Source organism: Nycticebus coucang, chromosome 19 (genome assembly GCF_027406575.1).
Source record: "Nycticebus coucang isolate mNycCou1 chromosome 19, mNycCou1.pri, whole genome shotgun sequence".
In the NCBI taxonomy this organism is placed as follows: Eukaryota; Metazoa; Chordata; class Mammalia; order Primates; family Lorisidae; genus Nycticebus; species Nycticebus coucang.
Genome location: NC_069798.1, coordinates 63,986,102 through 63,999,997, shown reverse-complemented (window position 1 = coordinate 63,999,997; position 13,896 = coordinate 63,986,102). Strand labels below are relative to the sequence as shown.

The 13,896-nt window shown below is 39.5% G+C and overlaps 1 protein-coding gene across 1 annotated transcript in view; it reads right to left on the bottom strand.

Moving 5' to 3' along the window:
* The window catches only part of DOK6 (docking protein 6), a 395,919-nt gene that overhangs the window by 212,808 nt on the left and 169,215 nt on the right, over positions 1 to 13,896 (bottom strand). Inside the window, exon 3 of the mRNA XM_053571931.1 lies at positions 9,003 to 9,117. Within this exon, the coding sequence (XP_053427906.1) occupies positions 9,003 to 9,117 (115 nt within the window). The remainder of the gene's footprint in view (positions 1 to 9,002; positions 9,118 to 13,896) is intronic.

Genomic DNA, 13,896 nt, shown 5'->3' with positions numbered 1-13,896 from the left:
TGACAGTGGAGCTTTAATAGGGAGTGCGTTGAAATTATATATTGCTTTGGGTAGTATGGACATTTTGATAATGTTGATTCTTCCTAGCCATGAGCATGGTATGTTTTTCCATTTGTTAACATTTTCAGCTATTTCTTTTCTTAGAGTTTCATAGTTCTCTTTATAGAGATCTTTCACGTCTTTTGTTAGGTAAATTCCCAAATATTTCATCTTCTTTGGCACTACTGTGAATGGGATAGAGTCCTTAACTGCTTTTTCAATTTGACTGTTGTTGGTGTATATAAAGGCTACCGATTTATGAATGTTGATTTTGTAACCTGAGACGCTGCTGTATTCCTTGATCACTTCTAGGAGTTTTGTAGTAGAGTCCCTAGTGTTTTCCAGATACACAATCATATCATCTGCGAAGAGCGAGAGTTTGATCTCTTCTGACCCTATATGGATACTCTTGATCGCCTTTTCTTCCCTAATTGCGGTGGCTAAAACTTCCATTACAATGTTGAAAAGCAATGGAGACAATGGGCAGCCTTGTCTGGTTCCTGATCTGAGTGGAAATGACTCCAATTTAACTCCCTTCAATATGATATTGGCTGTGGGTTTGCTGTAGATAGCCTCTATCAGTTTAAGAAAAGTCCCTTCTAGACCAATTTTCTTGAGTGTTCTGATCATGAAGGGATGCTGGATATTATCAAAAGCTTTTTCTGCATCAATTGAGAGAATCATATGGTCTTTGTTTTTTAATTTGTTTATGTGCTGAATTACATTTATAGATTTACGTATATTGAACCAGCCTTGAGACCCTGGGATAAAACCAACTTGGTCATGATGTATAATTTGTTTGATGTGTTGCTGGATTCTGTTTGTTAGGATCTTGTTGAATATTTTTGCATCTATATTCATTAGTGATATTGGTCTATAATTTTCTTTTCTTGTTGGGTCTTTTCCTGGTTTGGGGATCAGGGTGATGTTTGCTTCATAGAACGTGTTGGGTAGTCTTCCTTCTTTTTCTACATTTTGGAACAGGTTGAGTAATATAGGTACTAATTCCTCTTTAAAGGTTTGGTAGAATTCTGACGTGAAACCATCTGGTCCCGGGCTTTTCTTTTTAGGGAGGTTTTGTATAGTTGATGCTATTTCTGAACTTGATATGGGTCTGTTCAACATTTCCACTTGATTCTGGTTAAGTCTTGGAAGGTGGCGTGCTTCCAAGTATCGGTCTATTTCCTTCAGATTTTCATATTTCTGAGAATAAAGTTTCTTGTAATATTCATTAAGGATTTTTTGGATTTCTGATGAGTCTGTGGTTATTTCGTCTTTGTTGTTTCTGATTGATGATATTAGAGATTTTACTCTTTTTTTCCTGATTACGTTGGCCAGAGGTTTATCTATTTTATTGACCTTTTCAAAAAACCAGCTTTTTGATTTATTGATCTGTTGTATTATTCTTTTGTTTTCAATTTCATTTAATTCTGCTCTAATTTTGGTTATTTCTTTTCTTCTACTGGGTTTGGGGTTGGAATGTTCTTCCTTTTCCAGTTGCGTGAGATGTCCCATTAAGTTGTTAACTTCCTCTCTTTCCGTTCTCTTGAGGAAGGCTTGCAGTCCCATAAATTTCCCTCTAAGAACTGCCTTTGCAGTGTCCCAGAGGTTCTGATAGTTTGTGTCTTCATTGTCGTTTTGTTCCAAAAAATTGGTGATTTCTTTTTTAATCTCATCTGTGACCCAGCTATCATTCAGCATAAGGTTATTTAACTTCCAGGTTTTTGTATGAGTATGCAGATTCCTGTTGTTACTCAATTCAAGTTTTATTCCATGATGGTCCGAGAAGATGCATGGAATAATTTCTATTCCTTTAAATTTACTGAGGTTAGACTTGTGACCTAAAATGTGGTCAATTTTGGAGTAAGTTCCGTGGGCTGATGAGAAGTATGTGTATTCAGTTTTGTTGGGATGAAATGTTCTGTAGATGTCTGCTAAATCTAAATATTGGATGGTTAGGTTTAAATCTAAGATTTCTTTGCTCAGCTTCTTTCTGGAGGATCGATCCAACACTGCCAAGGGAGTGTTGAAATCTCCAACGATTATGGAGCTGGAGGAAATCAAGTTACTCATGTCTGTTAGAGTTTCTCTTATAAATTGAGGTGCATTCTGGTTGGGTGCATAGATATTAATAATTGAGATCTCATCATATTGAATATTACCCTTAACAAATATGAAGTGACCATTCTTGTCCTTCCTTACTTTTGATGGTTTAAAGCCTACTGTATCTGCAAATAAAATTGCAACACCTGCTTTTTTCTGATTACCATTTGCCTGAAATATGGATGACCATCCTTTCACCCTGAGTCTGTATTTGTCTTTTAAGTTGAGATGTGACTCTTGTATGCAACAAATATCTGGCTTGAGTTTTTGTATCCAGTCAGCTAACCTATGCCTCTTTAGAGGACAGTTTAAGCCATTCACATTGATGGAGAGTATTGATAAGTCTGGTGGAATTTTGGGTATCGAGTTTTTCAAAGGTCCAGTGGACATTTTTAATCCTTTCGCCAGTGTGGAAGTTGGAGTTTGATCCGAAGTTTCTGAGTGAGTTTACTTTTGTGGTATAGGATTGGGTTGGTCATTGTGGAGGATAGGTCTGAGAACATCCTGAAGAGCTGGTTTACTTATGGCAAATTTTTTCAACATATGAATGTCATTGAAGTATTTAATTTCTCCATCATAGATGAAACTCAGTTTAGCTGGATACAAGATCCTGGGTTGAAACTTTTTTTGTTTTAGGAGATTAAAAGTTGATGACCAGCCTCTTCTTGCTTGAAAAGTTTCAGCAGAGAGATCTGCAGTTATTCTAATATTCTTACCTTTGTACGTTATAGTTTTCTTTCGCCGGGCTGCTTTGAGAATCTTCTCTTTCATGTTAACTTTAGTGAAGCTAATTATGATATGTCTGGGAGATGGCTTATTGGGGTTGAATCGTGCTGGGGTCCTGAAGCTGTCTGCTATCTGAATTTCAGATTCTCTAGGCATGTCTGGAAAATTTTCTTTCATAATTTCATGTAGAAGGTCCTCTGTGCCCTTGGCAGCCACTTCACCGTTCTCCGAAATTCCTATAACCCTTATGTTGTTTTTTTTTGAATTATCTGAGAGTTCTCTGAGTGAGTGATCCGTTTTTGCTCTCCATTTCTCTTCCTCTTTGAGAGATTGGGAGCGTTCGAAGACTTTATCTTCAATGTCAGAAATCCTTTCTTCTGCTTGCTCCATTCTGTTACTGAGGGATTCTACTGTATTTTTCATATCTTTGAGGGCTGTAAGTTCTTCTTTCAGTGTGTCTAAGTCTTTGGTGGTTTTGTCTTTAAATTCGTTAAATTCTTGAGATAATTTTTGAATTTCTCCTCGAATTCCTAATTCCATTTTATTATCTTGTCTGCAAACCAAATTCTGAATTCGACTTCTGACATCTCAGCCAGTTGTTTATGAATGGGATCTTCAATCACATCTGCCGTATCTTTTCTTGGGGGGGTTGATCTATTCTGGTTATTCATGTTACCAGAGTTTTTCCGCTGATTCCGCCCCATGGTTTACTCCCTTTGGTTTTTCCCCTGGGGTTTTATCGAGGGCCCGTACAGTGTTGTGGCCTGAGAAACTGGGGCCCTGTCTGGTGTGGTGGAGCAAAGTGGTTCTGTCTTGTTTTCAGCTGGTTTCTGTTTGATCCTATTGCAACTTCTACTCTGGCTTGAAGTCTCAGCTGTGTGGAAAAATCAGCAATTAAGTCACCCCGCCTGCCCACCTCTGGCCCCAGTTGGAAAAGGAGAATCAAACCTTCCTACAATCGCACACCCAGGGCACCGCCTGAAAAGTCCTCAGTCTATTAGCCCAGTTCAAAAGGTCCGAATCAACTGTCTCAATTGGCACTTGTCTCGGGTGGAAGGGTTCAAGAGGTCTCTGGGAACTGGATCACAGGGGCCTGGTGACTCCTCTGACACAGCTCACCCCAGTGCAGCGTGGAGTCAGGAGGAGCCACCCAGCAAACAGAGCAGTCTGGGAAGGTTGACGTCTCCTTCCCCACTTTGCCCCTCCGTCGGACCCAGTCACTGGTATCTCTGCAGATGGCTAACCCAGTTGCCTGCAGTGAACAGACACTCCAGGGGTTTGCACCTGCCTGAATCGCGAGGAAGTCTGCCAGGCCCCCGCAGACTGCCGCTATCTAGCAGGAGGAGATGGGGCCTGACATCTTTGAGTGTTTGATGCAGGTGATGGGAAGGAGGTGTTCACTCAGGCTTAGCCCCGTCCCTGATGGATGCTGCTAACAGAACAGAACAGAACAGACAACTTTGTGAGGTTCTGTCTCTGTTCCTGTCGTCACCTACAGAAGACGGGCTGTTTTGAGTTCAAACGTCTTTGCTGTTGGAGAATTGCGTCTGAACACCTCTCTGGGTCGGCCCGCCCTGGAAGCTTCCCGGGTTTGTGAGCCGAGTCGCCGGTGGCCTCCTCTGGTTGCCCAGGGAGACAGGGGGTGTGGCCTCAGAATATCCAGAAGTGAGCGTTCTGCCGTTAAAGAAAAAACGGCTGTTGATCTACCTCCAGGGAACTGCTGCTCTGGTGTGGGCACTCAGGCGACCCTTTTCTCCTCTGTCCCGCGCCCCAGAGTCAGCACTGAGTGGCCGCAGTTTGTGTTGGGTCCACACCCCTTAAGAGATCCCCCAAGAATCAGAACTCTTGGGGGATGGGCCCCCAGACCCCGATTGGGAGTGGGGGGGGGAAGCTAGAGTTTCATTCAGTTTTACGCAATACTACGGTCCGGGGAGGGCTCCTGCCCTGCACCGCAGGGAAGTGCCGCCAAGGCTTGATTTCCCCTCAGCAGAGTGCCCTCTCCTCGTTCACGTGTCCCAGAGTCAGCGCTGACCTGACGCAGCTCAGGCACTGTGCACTCCCCTCGAGAAATCACCCAAGGAGCCGAACTCCTGGGGGATAGGCCTTCAGACCCCGAGTGAGAGTAGGGGTTCTCAGCTCTCAGCAGGGAGGCCAGAGTCTGATTCAGTCTTGGGCCCCGTATGCCTGGGGAGGGTTGGTGCACTGCACCGCAGGGAAGTGCCGCGAGGCGTGACTCCCCCTCAGCCCGGTGCCCTCTCCTCGCTTGCGCGCCTCAGAGTCAATGCTGACCAGTCGCAACTCGGGGACTGTCCACTCCCCTTGAGAAATCACCCACGGATCCGAAGTCCTGGGGGACAGGCCTCCAGACCTCAGTGGGCGGGAGGGGAGCGCCGGGGATTCAGGGTTACCGGCAAAGGATTCCCAAAGTTTTATTCAGCCTTATGTCCGGCAGGAGAAGGCCACGGCACCCCAGTAGGGGAGGTAGGTCCAGTTTTTAGAAGGTCTCTCCCATGGAGTGTAGTGGGAGGGCCTTTAATTTCTGCCCGCTTGTTCAATTGTGGGGCTCTTGAGCCGGTCTCATGGGGGAGGGGGACTCCCGTCCGCTTGGTGGTGGATTTTGTACCTTTTGTTTGCGTCCTTGTGATCACAACTTGCCTCAGTGGTGTTGATGTGCGTTCTTCAGCCTTCTCTCTTGGTGAGGCTCAAGTCCACCAGGATACTTACTAAATTCCTGTCCCTTAACTCTCCTTCTGGACGGGAGCCTTTGTTGAAAGCTGGCTTCAGTCCGCCATCTTGTCTCCCCCGCCTCTTTAAAATCTTATGTGAACCATAAAACACTAAAATAAAAACCCTTTAAATTGTAGACTTGTAGGTTACTACTGCTTACTGTGAAATTCAAACATGAGAAGAAACAGTCTCTCTCTCCCTTTTTTTTTTTTTTTTTTTTTTTCAGTTTCTGGCTGGGGCTGGGTTTGAACCTGCCATCTCTGGCATATGGGGCCAGCGCCCTACTCTTTGAGCCACAGGCACCGCCCAAAGAAATAGTCTTTGTTAGCAAAGGAATTCTTCATGTTCAATACATTTTTAAAAACTGAAAAGAACCTTGTCTTTTGTGGTTATACCAATCCTAGTTCCTCAATTAACATTTCTAATAGGCATTTTTTTCCCACTTCTAATTTATCCTGGAAAGATTCAAAGTCAGAATTATGCAAATTCTGATGATCTTAAAAATAATGCAGAGGTCTCCCTGTAATTTAGCGAGATGGCTACTTGTTAGTTTTGACACAAATGGTATTATTTACCCTGATGTGATGCTTATATTTTGTCTTTTTTTTTTGGCCGGGGCTGGGTTTGAACCCACCACCTCCGGCATGTGGGACTGGCGCCCTACTCCTTGAGCCACAGGCGCCGCCCAATGATGCTTATATTTTGAAATATAGTTAAAATACCATTATGATTCCATTTCTCTGTTTTTTCAAGTATAAATCAGTATGATATTGAACATACAAAATAGTTCACTTAAACTTATGTATCACAAATACATCCATGTTAATTCCAGCTTTTTGACTCAACAGAACTGAATAATGTTCTGCACAGATGTATCTGTTTTAGGTTGTCTAGAACTCTGGGGAGAAATTAACCTGGTAGCAACAGCTGTGATGGTTATAAAGTTATAATCAAAGTAGATCATAAAGTAGTTTTTTCATAATTCATACACTGGCAAGAAATGTGTACAGATTACTCTGTGTGGGGAAGGTGAGCAAAATTGTAAGTTAAGGGACACAGTGATTAAGTCTTTCTAATATGAAATCAGTGTTGAGAAGTAAGCCATCTCTGAGCTCTTGCCTTTCCCATACAAATGTGTGATGAATTCACTAGCAGCATTTCAGAGAAAAGCAAGCACGGCCTACATAATTACTTCAAAGTTAGCAATACAGCAATATTACAGAATGGTCCTAAAGGGGTACCCAGCTTACTAAAAGAACATGTGGCCGACTCAGCCTTCTGTTGCATTGCCCATATTGAAAAATGGAGCCTTTACATTACAACTTTAAATCTGGTTCTTCATTACTGGTCATAATACCAGGCAAGCATCTAAAATTTCCTATCAAGCCATGGCACGGGGGCAGTGACTGTAGTATTGTCACTTCCACTGTTAGGAGATAACACGTATCATGTCATCATTCTGAAACCACACAATGAGAGGACGGTGTAAGAGTTTAATTTTTTCAAGACTGTTGTCTATTTCAATATGTTACAGCGATTAGGATTTTTAAACTAAGGCCTTGGAAGGCTATGAACATAGAACTCGTAAGTAGTATCTGAATGATGTATCTCAACTGAAATGTCTCTGAGCGTCAGAATGTAAACAAGAACCTTGCTTGCTTTCAGGTGAGGGTGAGGATGGGTACACGATGCCAGGATAAATGAGCTAGACGGTTGTCATGGAGCAGCAAAGATGTTTAGACAAAATGAGGGTGTATATATTTTTCTCAACTTCCTAGAATACAGAAATTTGAAAGGGTGCGGTCTCATAAGCTTTATAATATTCTCAAGCCTTGTGTATTTTAAAACCAATAGGAAATTAAGTGGGGAGTAGATTATAATGATGTAAAGCAGAAAACATCATTACACGTCTGTGTAAATATATTACACGTCTGTGTAAATATAGAAAATTACATTAAACAATGTTTTTACTAAAAGGTGGGATTCAAGATTATGATCAGATTGAAAGCAGCATTATATTGAAAGTAAGTTATTAATGAATGTTAGGTCCATGTCTTTCCAAATACAACATACATTTTTACATAAAAATTATTAAATGCCATTCTTTTGGAAAAGAATGGATGCTGGTGTTTCCTATACATACAAAACACTGCTCAGAACAGTTTCAAAAACGAAAACAACATGGAAAAATTAAAAATTTAAATAACCAAGTTTACCTTTTATCTCTTTTTGAAAATCAATTTTCTGGTTGTTACTGGTTTTAATAGGAGACACTAGTTCATAGAAAAATAAAATGGATAGACAGTTTTATGAGGGCGAAGAGGAAGGCAGAAATAATTTTGGATAATAATATATTAATACAGCAAGGTTGGAACAGGTTCTATTATAGAATGGGGATTCATATAACCAATTAACAGATTCCAAAAGGTCAGTATTAAATGACAAAATGAGGTGATGTGGGAAGTGAAGAAAAATATGTCAAACAGATGAATAAAACCCGTAAAGGAAAGAGGAATGCTTTGATAAGCTCCAATTCAGTTTAGTAAACCAAGGTATGTGTAGGTGAGGAGGTGAGAACAGTTTTAGTTAGGGAAGTGACATTATCAGTTTTAGCATAATACGATCTGCTATTAATTACATTCATACACTTTATTTAAAACCAGAAGCATTATTTTCCTATTTAAAAATATGCAACAAAGCTTCTCCTAAAGACTCACCTATCAATACAAATTTGCATCTTTCATGCCCTTAGAACTTTCATTCAGAACATTTATTATAAAACAAATGTGGCATTTAATTGAGGAAAATCTTTAAAAAGTGGTAAGTCAATGAATATACTATACACAGGGATTCCAATATGGATCATGTTGCAAGTTCCAACTATAAATTGCCTTGTATTTCAGTAATGTTAGAGTGCTTCAAGCAGTGGGAGAATGAAATTCACTCTGAAATATATTTACCTCTAACACGGACAATCCGTGAAAGAAATAAATTACTCAAAAGATCTGTTTTGAAGTGTCTGGAGACCTAGGCTGTGTTCTGTCGTGCTTTTGTCCACCAGCATAATTACCACCCTACCAAATGCCGACAGTTACGCTAAAAAAGAACCAGAATCTAGTCACATGCACACTCTAACAACATCGTCCAGATATTGTTTACTTCATTGTCAAAGCTGAATAAAAACCTCAAGAGTCCTCAGACCACCTGGGAGCAACATCCAGGCACACACAGATGGCAACCAGCACCCAAAGCCTCTGCAGAGACCAGTATGTTGAGTTTCTCACTCTAGCATGCTACAGGGTGTTGCAATAAGCCATCCTATTCAGCAGTGTAGCTTCACCCATCTGGGCCACTGTCTCAGAAGTAGCTCAATATCCTCAAGCAGTAGACGGCTTACAACTGCTTACCTGACTCGCAGGCAAATGTCTTAGACGTTTCGTCATGGAAGATAATCGCCACGGCATGCTTCTTCGTCTCTCGAGGCAGTCTGGTTATATTTTTGATATTGTGCAGCTCAGTTACCTTGAAAGAAAGAGCATTTGTAAGTTAGGGTACAGTGCATATGATCTGTACCAGGGAACTGGAACAAATGGTCAGTTACTAGTGTCTTGAACCCCTTTCAACTGGATGTCTGTACTCATCCCTAGTACAGAAACAATTAAGAACAAAACAAAATATCTTCTTCTTAATATGCCCTTAATCTTGGTCACAGGTTATATTCCTGCATTTTGAAATGCTCTAAAAATTATGTAGAAGAGTTCTATGGACTCTGCTTTTATTAAAACTGTATTTCCTGAAAATAATAACAGTTGTATATTAAAAGGATTCTCATCAAATATCTCTCGAGTACTGATTGGATTTAATATCTCATCCCTCTCCTAACTCCCACTTATCAGGCAAGTTCCTGATAGAACTTTAGGCATGAGGCAAATGACACCTATCAACAGAATGACTAATATTTTGGAGTCATTCAATGTAAGCAGTGGACCTGTTCTCCAGAAAAATGTACATAGTGTTCACACACGCATACACTGCTTCTCCACCAAGGTCCATACAAGATTTATGAACCCAGATTAACAAATCTTTATTCATTTTGCAATTAGAACTATTTGACAACCTCATGTATTTTAGATCTTGACTTATTATTGGTACAGGTTTTCTGCTACAACATGTGCGTCTTTTTTGTTTTTTTGTTTGTTTTGCAGTTTTTGGCCATGGCCGGGTTTGAACCCACCCCTCCGGTATATAGGGCCGGCGCCCTACTCCTTTGAGCCACAGGCGCACCGCCAACATGTGCATCTTTTATTTTTCCCCTATAGTCAATAGAAAAGGACAAATGCTTATTTCACCTACTCTGTAAGTCCACCACTGCACTAACGGTGCTGCATGAGCATTTTCAAATGCACTTCTAAATACATTGGATCTTATTTTTCCTTCTAATTTAAAACATTTCTTATTTCTGAATCAACATTGTTAGCAGAAAGCAGGCAGGATTAGCTAACATAATGAATAGCTCATGTGTGCCCGTTCTGCAAAGTCATGTCTACGACCTTACGATAACCGATGATAAACTCCTCCTCTCCTGGCTACACTTCACTTTCCCCTCTCCAAATGTGGATCTTTCACTCGGACTTTTCAAATGTATATTGGTTTGATAAACCCTTGAACTAAATTAACACTAAATTTTACCTTTTCTGACGGAATCGTGTATCTTCTCACACACGCTCACATATTTATATACATATATTTTGCATATGTGTAGACATGTACTTACATATTTGTGGATTTAGATATATCCTAGGGAAAATATTTCATTATCTTCAACATTGGATGTGGTAAGAATTTAGCAAGCATTTATATCTGTATTTAACGTTACACTATGTAAATTAGACAGTGGTCCTCAATAAAGATACAAAACAACAAAATCACAGGCCAGGATGCGTTGTAATGTGTATAGACATGGGCAAGTGGACCCACCGGGTGGAGTGGAGACTAAAGAGAGCTGCTAAAAGTCCCTTGTCAAAGGAATCGCCCAATGCGTCAGGTACTCTTTTAAACTAAAATTCTTGAATTTGTTTACATGTACACATACAGAAAAGTGAAATATTTGAGACTCTGGATATGCATGTTTCCACCTGAGGTCGAACACGGTGACTAACTTTAGTGGGCAGACAAGTGTCCTTTTCATGGTCTACTTAGGGCCATGTTTTTTGCATTTTTATTATTTTTGTTGGTGACTTCCCTTTCAGCAATGGCTCCCCAAGTGTGGTTGCAGCCATGATGTGCAGTGTTCCCAGTGTTCAGTATCAATGGTAATGAACCAGTGATATCTGTTTAATCAGATTCAAAGCAAGGATTGTTAATGAACAGTGTGATGCCATGTACTCTAGGGGGAAATTACAGAGGTGCCAGGAACGAAAAAGCGCTACTGAGGAGCACTTTAAAAAATATTTTGAATTACAAAAACTTGGGTCAAGATCTAATATATTTGAATTTCCTGTTCTCAGTTTTCATTGTCAATACTCTACGCATTGATGATCCAACTGGAAACTTTGTATTTACTTAGATGAGGACAATTTTAAAATAATTTCTAAAATGTTATAGAATAAAAATAACGGTTTTAATTAGTCTAAAACCTGCCATGTGATACAAGATAATCAACATTTATCAAAACTGAAATCCTAGAGGTTTCCAATAATAAATATCAGTAAATAAATGCTTCACAAAATAGTCAATATAAATTTCTGAAATATTAATTTTCACATGGCTATAAAACCATAAAATACTGATTAATGTTTAATAAAAGCATTAAAATAAATACTTATCCGAATGAAGACATTGCTCACAGATGCTATTAAGTTTTTATTTTAAAGTTCAATCTCTAAGCTATTCATGGTGCTAACTATAGACAAATCAAAGCAGTTCTGTAGGACTTCATAAGGTAGTTTGGGCAACAAGATTAGCAATAACTATGATCAACCCTATGCTGCAAAAAAAAAAAAAAATTAAGAAAGCATGGAGGAAGATGATCTCTATTTTAATTTATTATTTCTGCAACCACCTTGCAGACATGATGCTTAGATTGGCACCTATGGCTCAGTGAGGGTGGAGGGTTTGAACTCGGTCCCAGCCAAACCGCAACAAAAAATAGCCTGGTGTTGTGGTGGGTGTCTGTAGTCCCAGCTACTTGGGAGGCTGAGGCAGGAGAATCACCTAAGCCCAGGAGCTGGAGGTTGCTGTGAGCTGTGACACCACAGCACTCTACCAAAGGTGACAAAGTGACACTCTGTCTCTAAAAAAAAAAAAAAGAATAAGTAAACTAGCTGGGCATTTTGGCAGGCACTGTAGTCCCAGCTACTTGGGAGGCTGAGGCAAGAAGAACTCTTGAGCCCAAGAGTTTGAGGTTACTGTGAGTTATGACACCACAGTACTCTACCCAGGGCAACAAAGTGGAAAAAAAAAAAAAAAAGAATAAGTAAAAAGAAAAAAAGAGAGGATTTCCAAATCTTATTCTCACCTAACTCTATCCATGCAGATTCAGAGGTCCTCAAACTTTTTAAACAGGGGGCCATTTCACTGTCCCTCAGACCGTTGGAGGGCCGGACTATAGTTTTAAAAAAAATATGAACAAATTCCTATGCACACTGCACATATCTTATTTTGAAGTAAAAAAACAAAACGGGAACAAATACAACCACACCGCCTCATATGGAGTTTGAGGACCCCTTAACTGTTAATGATTACCTAACAAGATTACCTAATAAGAGATATTAGAACTTATTAGTTCTTTTTAAATTTATTTGTGTGTTTTAAAATAATGATACACTAATTATATGCCCACAAATAGAACTTTAAAATAAAAACAATTCCCAAATATTATAATATGAAGAATGTTTTTTCACTTTTGCAACTTTCAATGAAATGTTTAGCTTCACAGAAGACAGCTTAAATTCTTATCTGCTTCTGAATTTAAACTTTTGTAATATTTTTTAAATTAAATATATGAAGAAAATAAGGCCTTATACAGACATAGAGTTGTAAAAAGTAGGAATAAAAGTATTTTTGACCAACATGTGGATAGTCTTTGTTTCTATCTCTGAACATGGCAAATGTTCTATTAAAGGTCATTGCAATAGCCTGATACCGTGTTATCTACTTTTTCTAGGCTGTTACTTAAAATCTGGAGGTCTAGGCTCAGAGCCTGTAGCTCAAGTGGCTAAGGTGCCAGCCACAGAGCTAGCGGGTTTGAATCCAGCCCAAGCCCCTGCCAAACAACAATGACAACTACAAAAAAAAAAGCTGGGTGTTGTGGTGGGCGCCTGTAGTCCCAGCTACTTGGGAGGCTGAGGCAAGAAAATCGCTTAAGCCCAGGAGTTGGAAGTTGCTGTGAGCTGTGATGCCACCCTCGGTATATGGGGCCAGCACCCCACTCACTGAGCCATAGGCACCAATCTAAGTGTCATATCTGAAAGGTGGATGCAGAAATCATAAGTTAAAATAGAGATTATCTTCCTTCATGATTTCTTAATTTTTTTTTTTTTTTGCAGCACAGGATTAATCATAGTTATTTCTAACTATTTCATGTCACTCTGCCCAGGGTGACAGCTTGATGCTCTGTCTCAAAAAAAAAAAAAAATCTGAGCCTCTATTTTCCACTTTCAATGTGTTCTTTATTATCCATCATGGTTTTACACCATCTTGGACAAGTCATTCGGAAAACAGCCCTCATTCAATTATGCAGGTCTTTCAAATTTTGACATATTTCATTCTACAATATCGAAAACAATTATTAATATCACCCCAGAAAAGGCTTGATGTTTTGAAAATTTCTCAAGCTCAAAAAATGAAGATACATGTTTACCAAAATTTAATTTTCACTTGAAAACTTAAATTTTCTCATGTTCAATAAAAACTCACTTGTTTTCCTGGAAGACAGGTTTAGTTAATTTTCGAGGAAATGTTTGATAAATACCAAAGTCTGAATGACAATAGTTTGTCTGTCAGCCAAACTTTCACTACAATGGCAGTCCTTTTTTTTTTTTTTTTAATAGTTATTTGGCTTTTAACTTCAACAATCAGAAGTGATCTCTTCACGATGAACATTGCACATTAGTGTATCACAGAAGTTATCTGGAAGTCTAGACTTAATAAAATTAATATTTTTTGCTGCTTTTTCAAAAACATTCTTAAGTAAAATGAAAATAAAATTTGCATAGTTATTTTAGGTGACTGCATGACTGTAAAAATTAAAACTGCTGCTATGATTGGAGCCTCTGCCGTGCCGAGTGCTACAGCTTAACT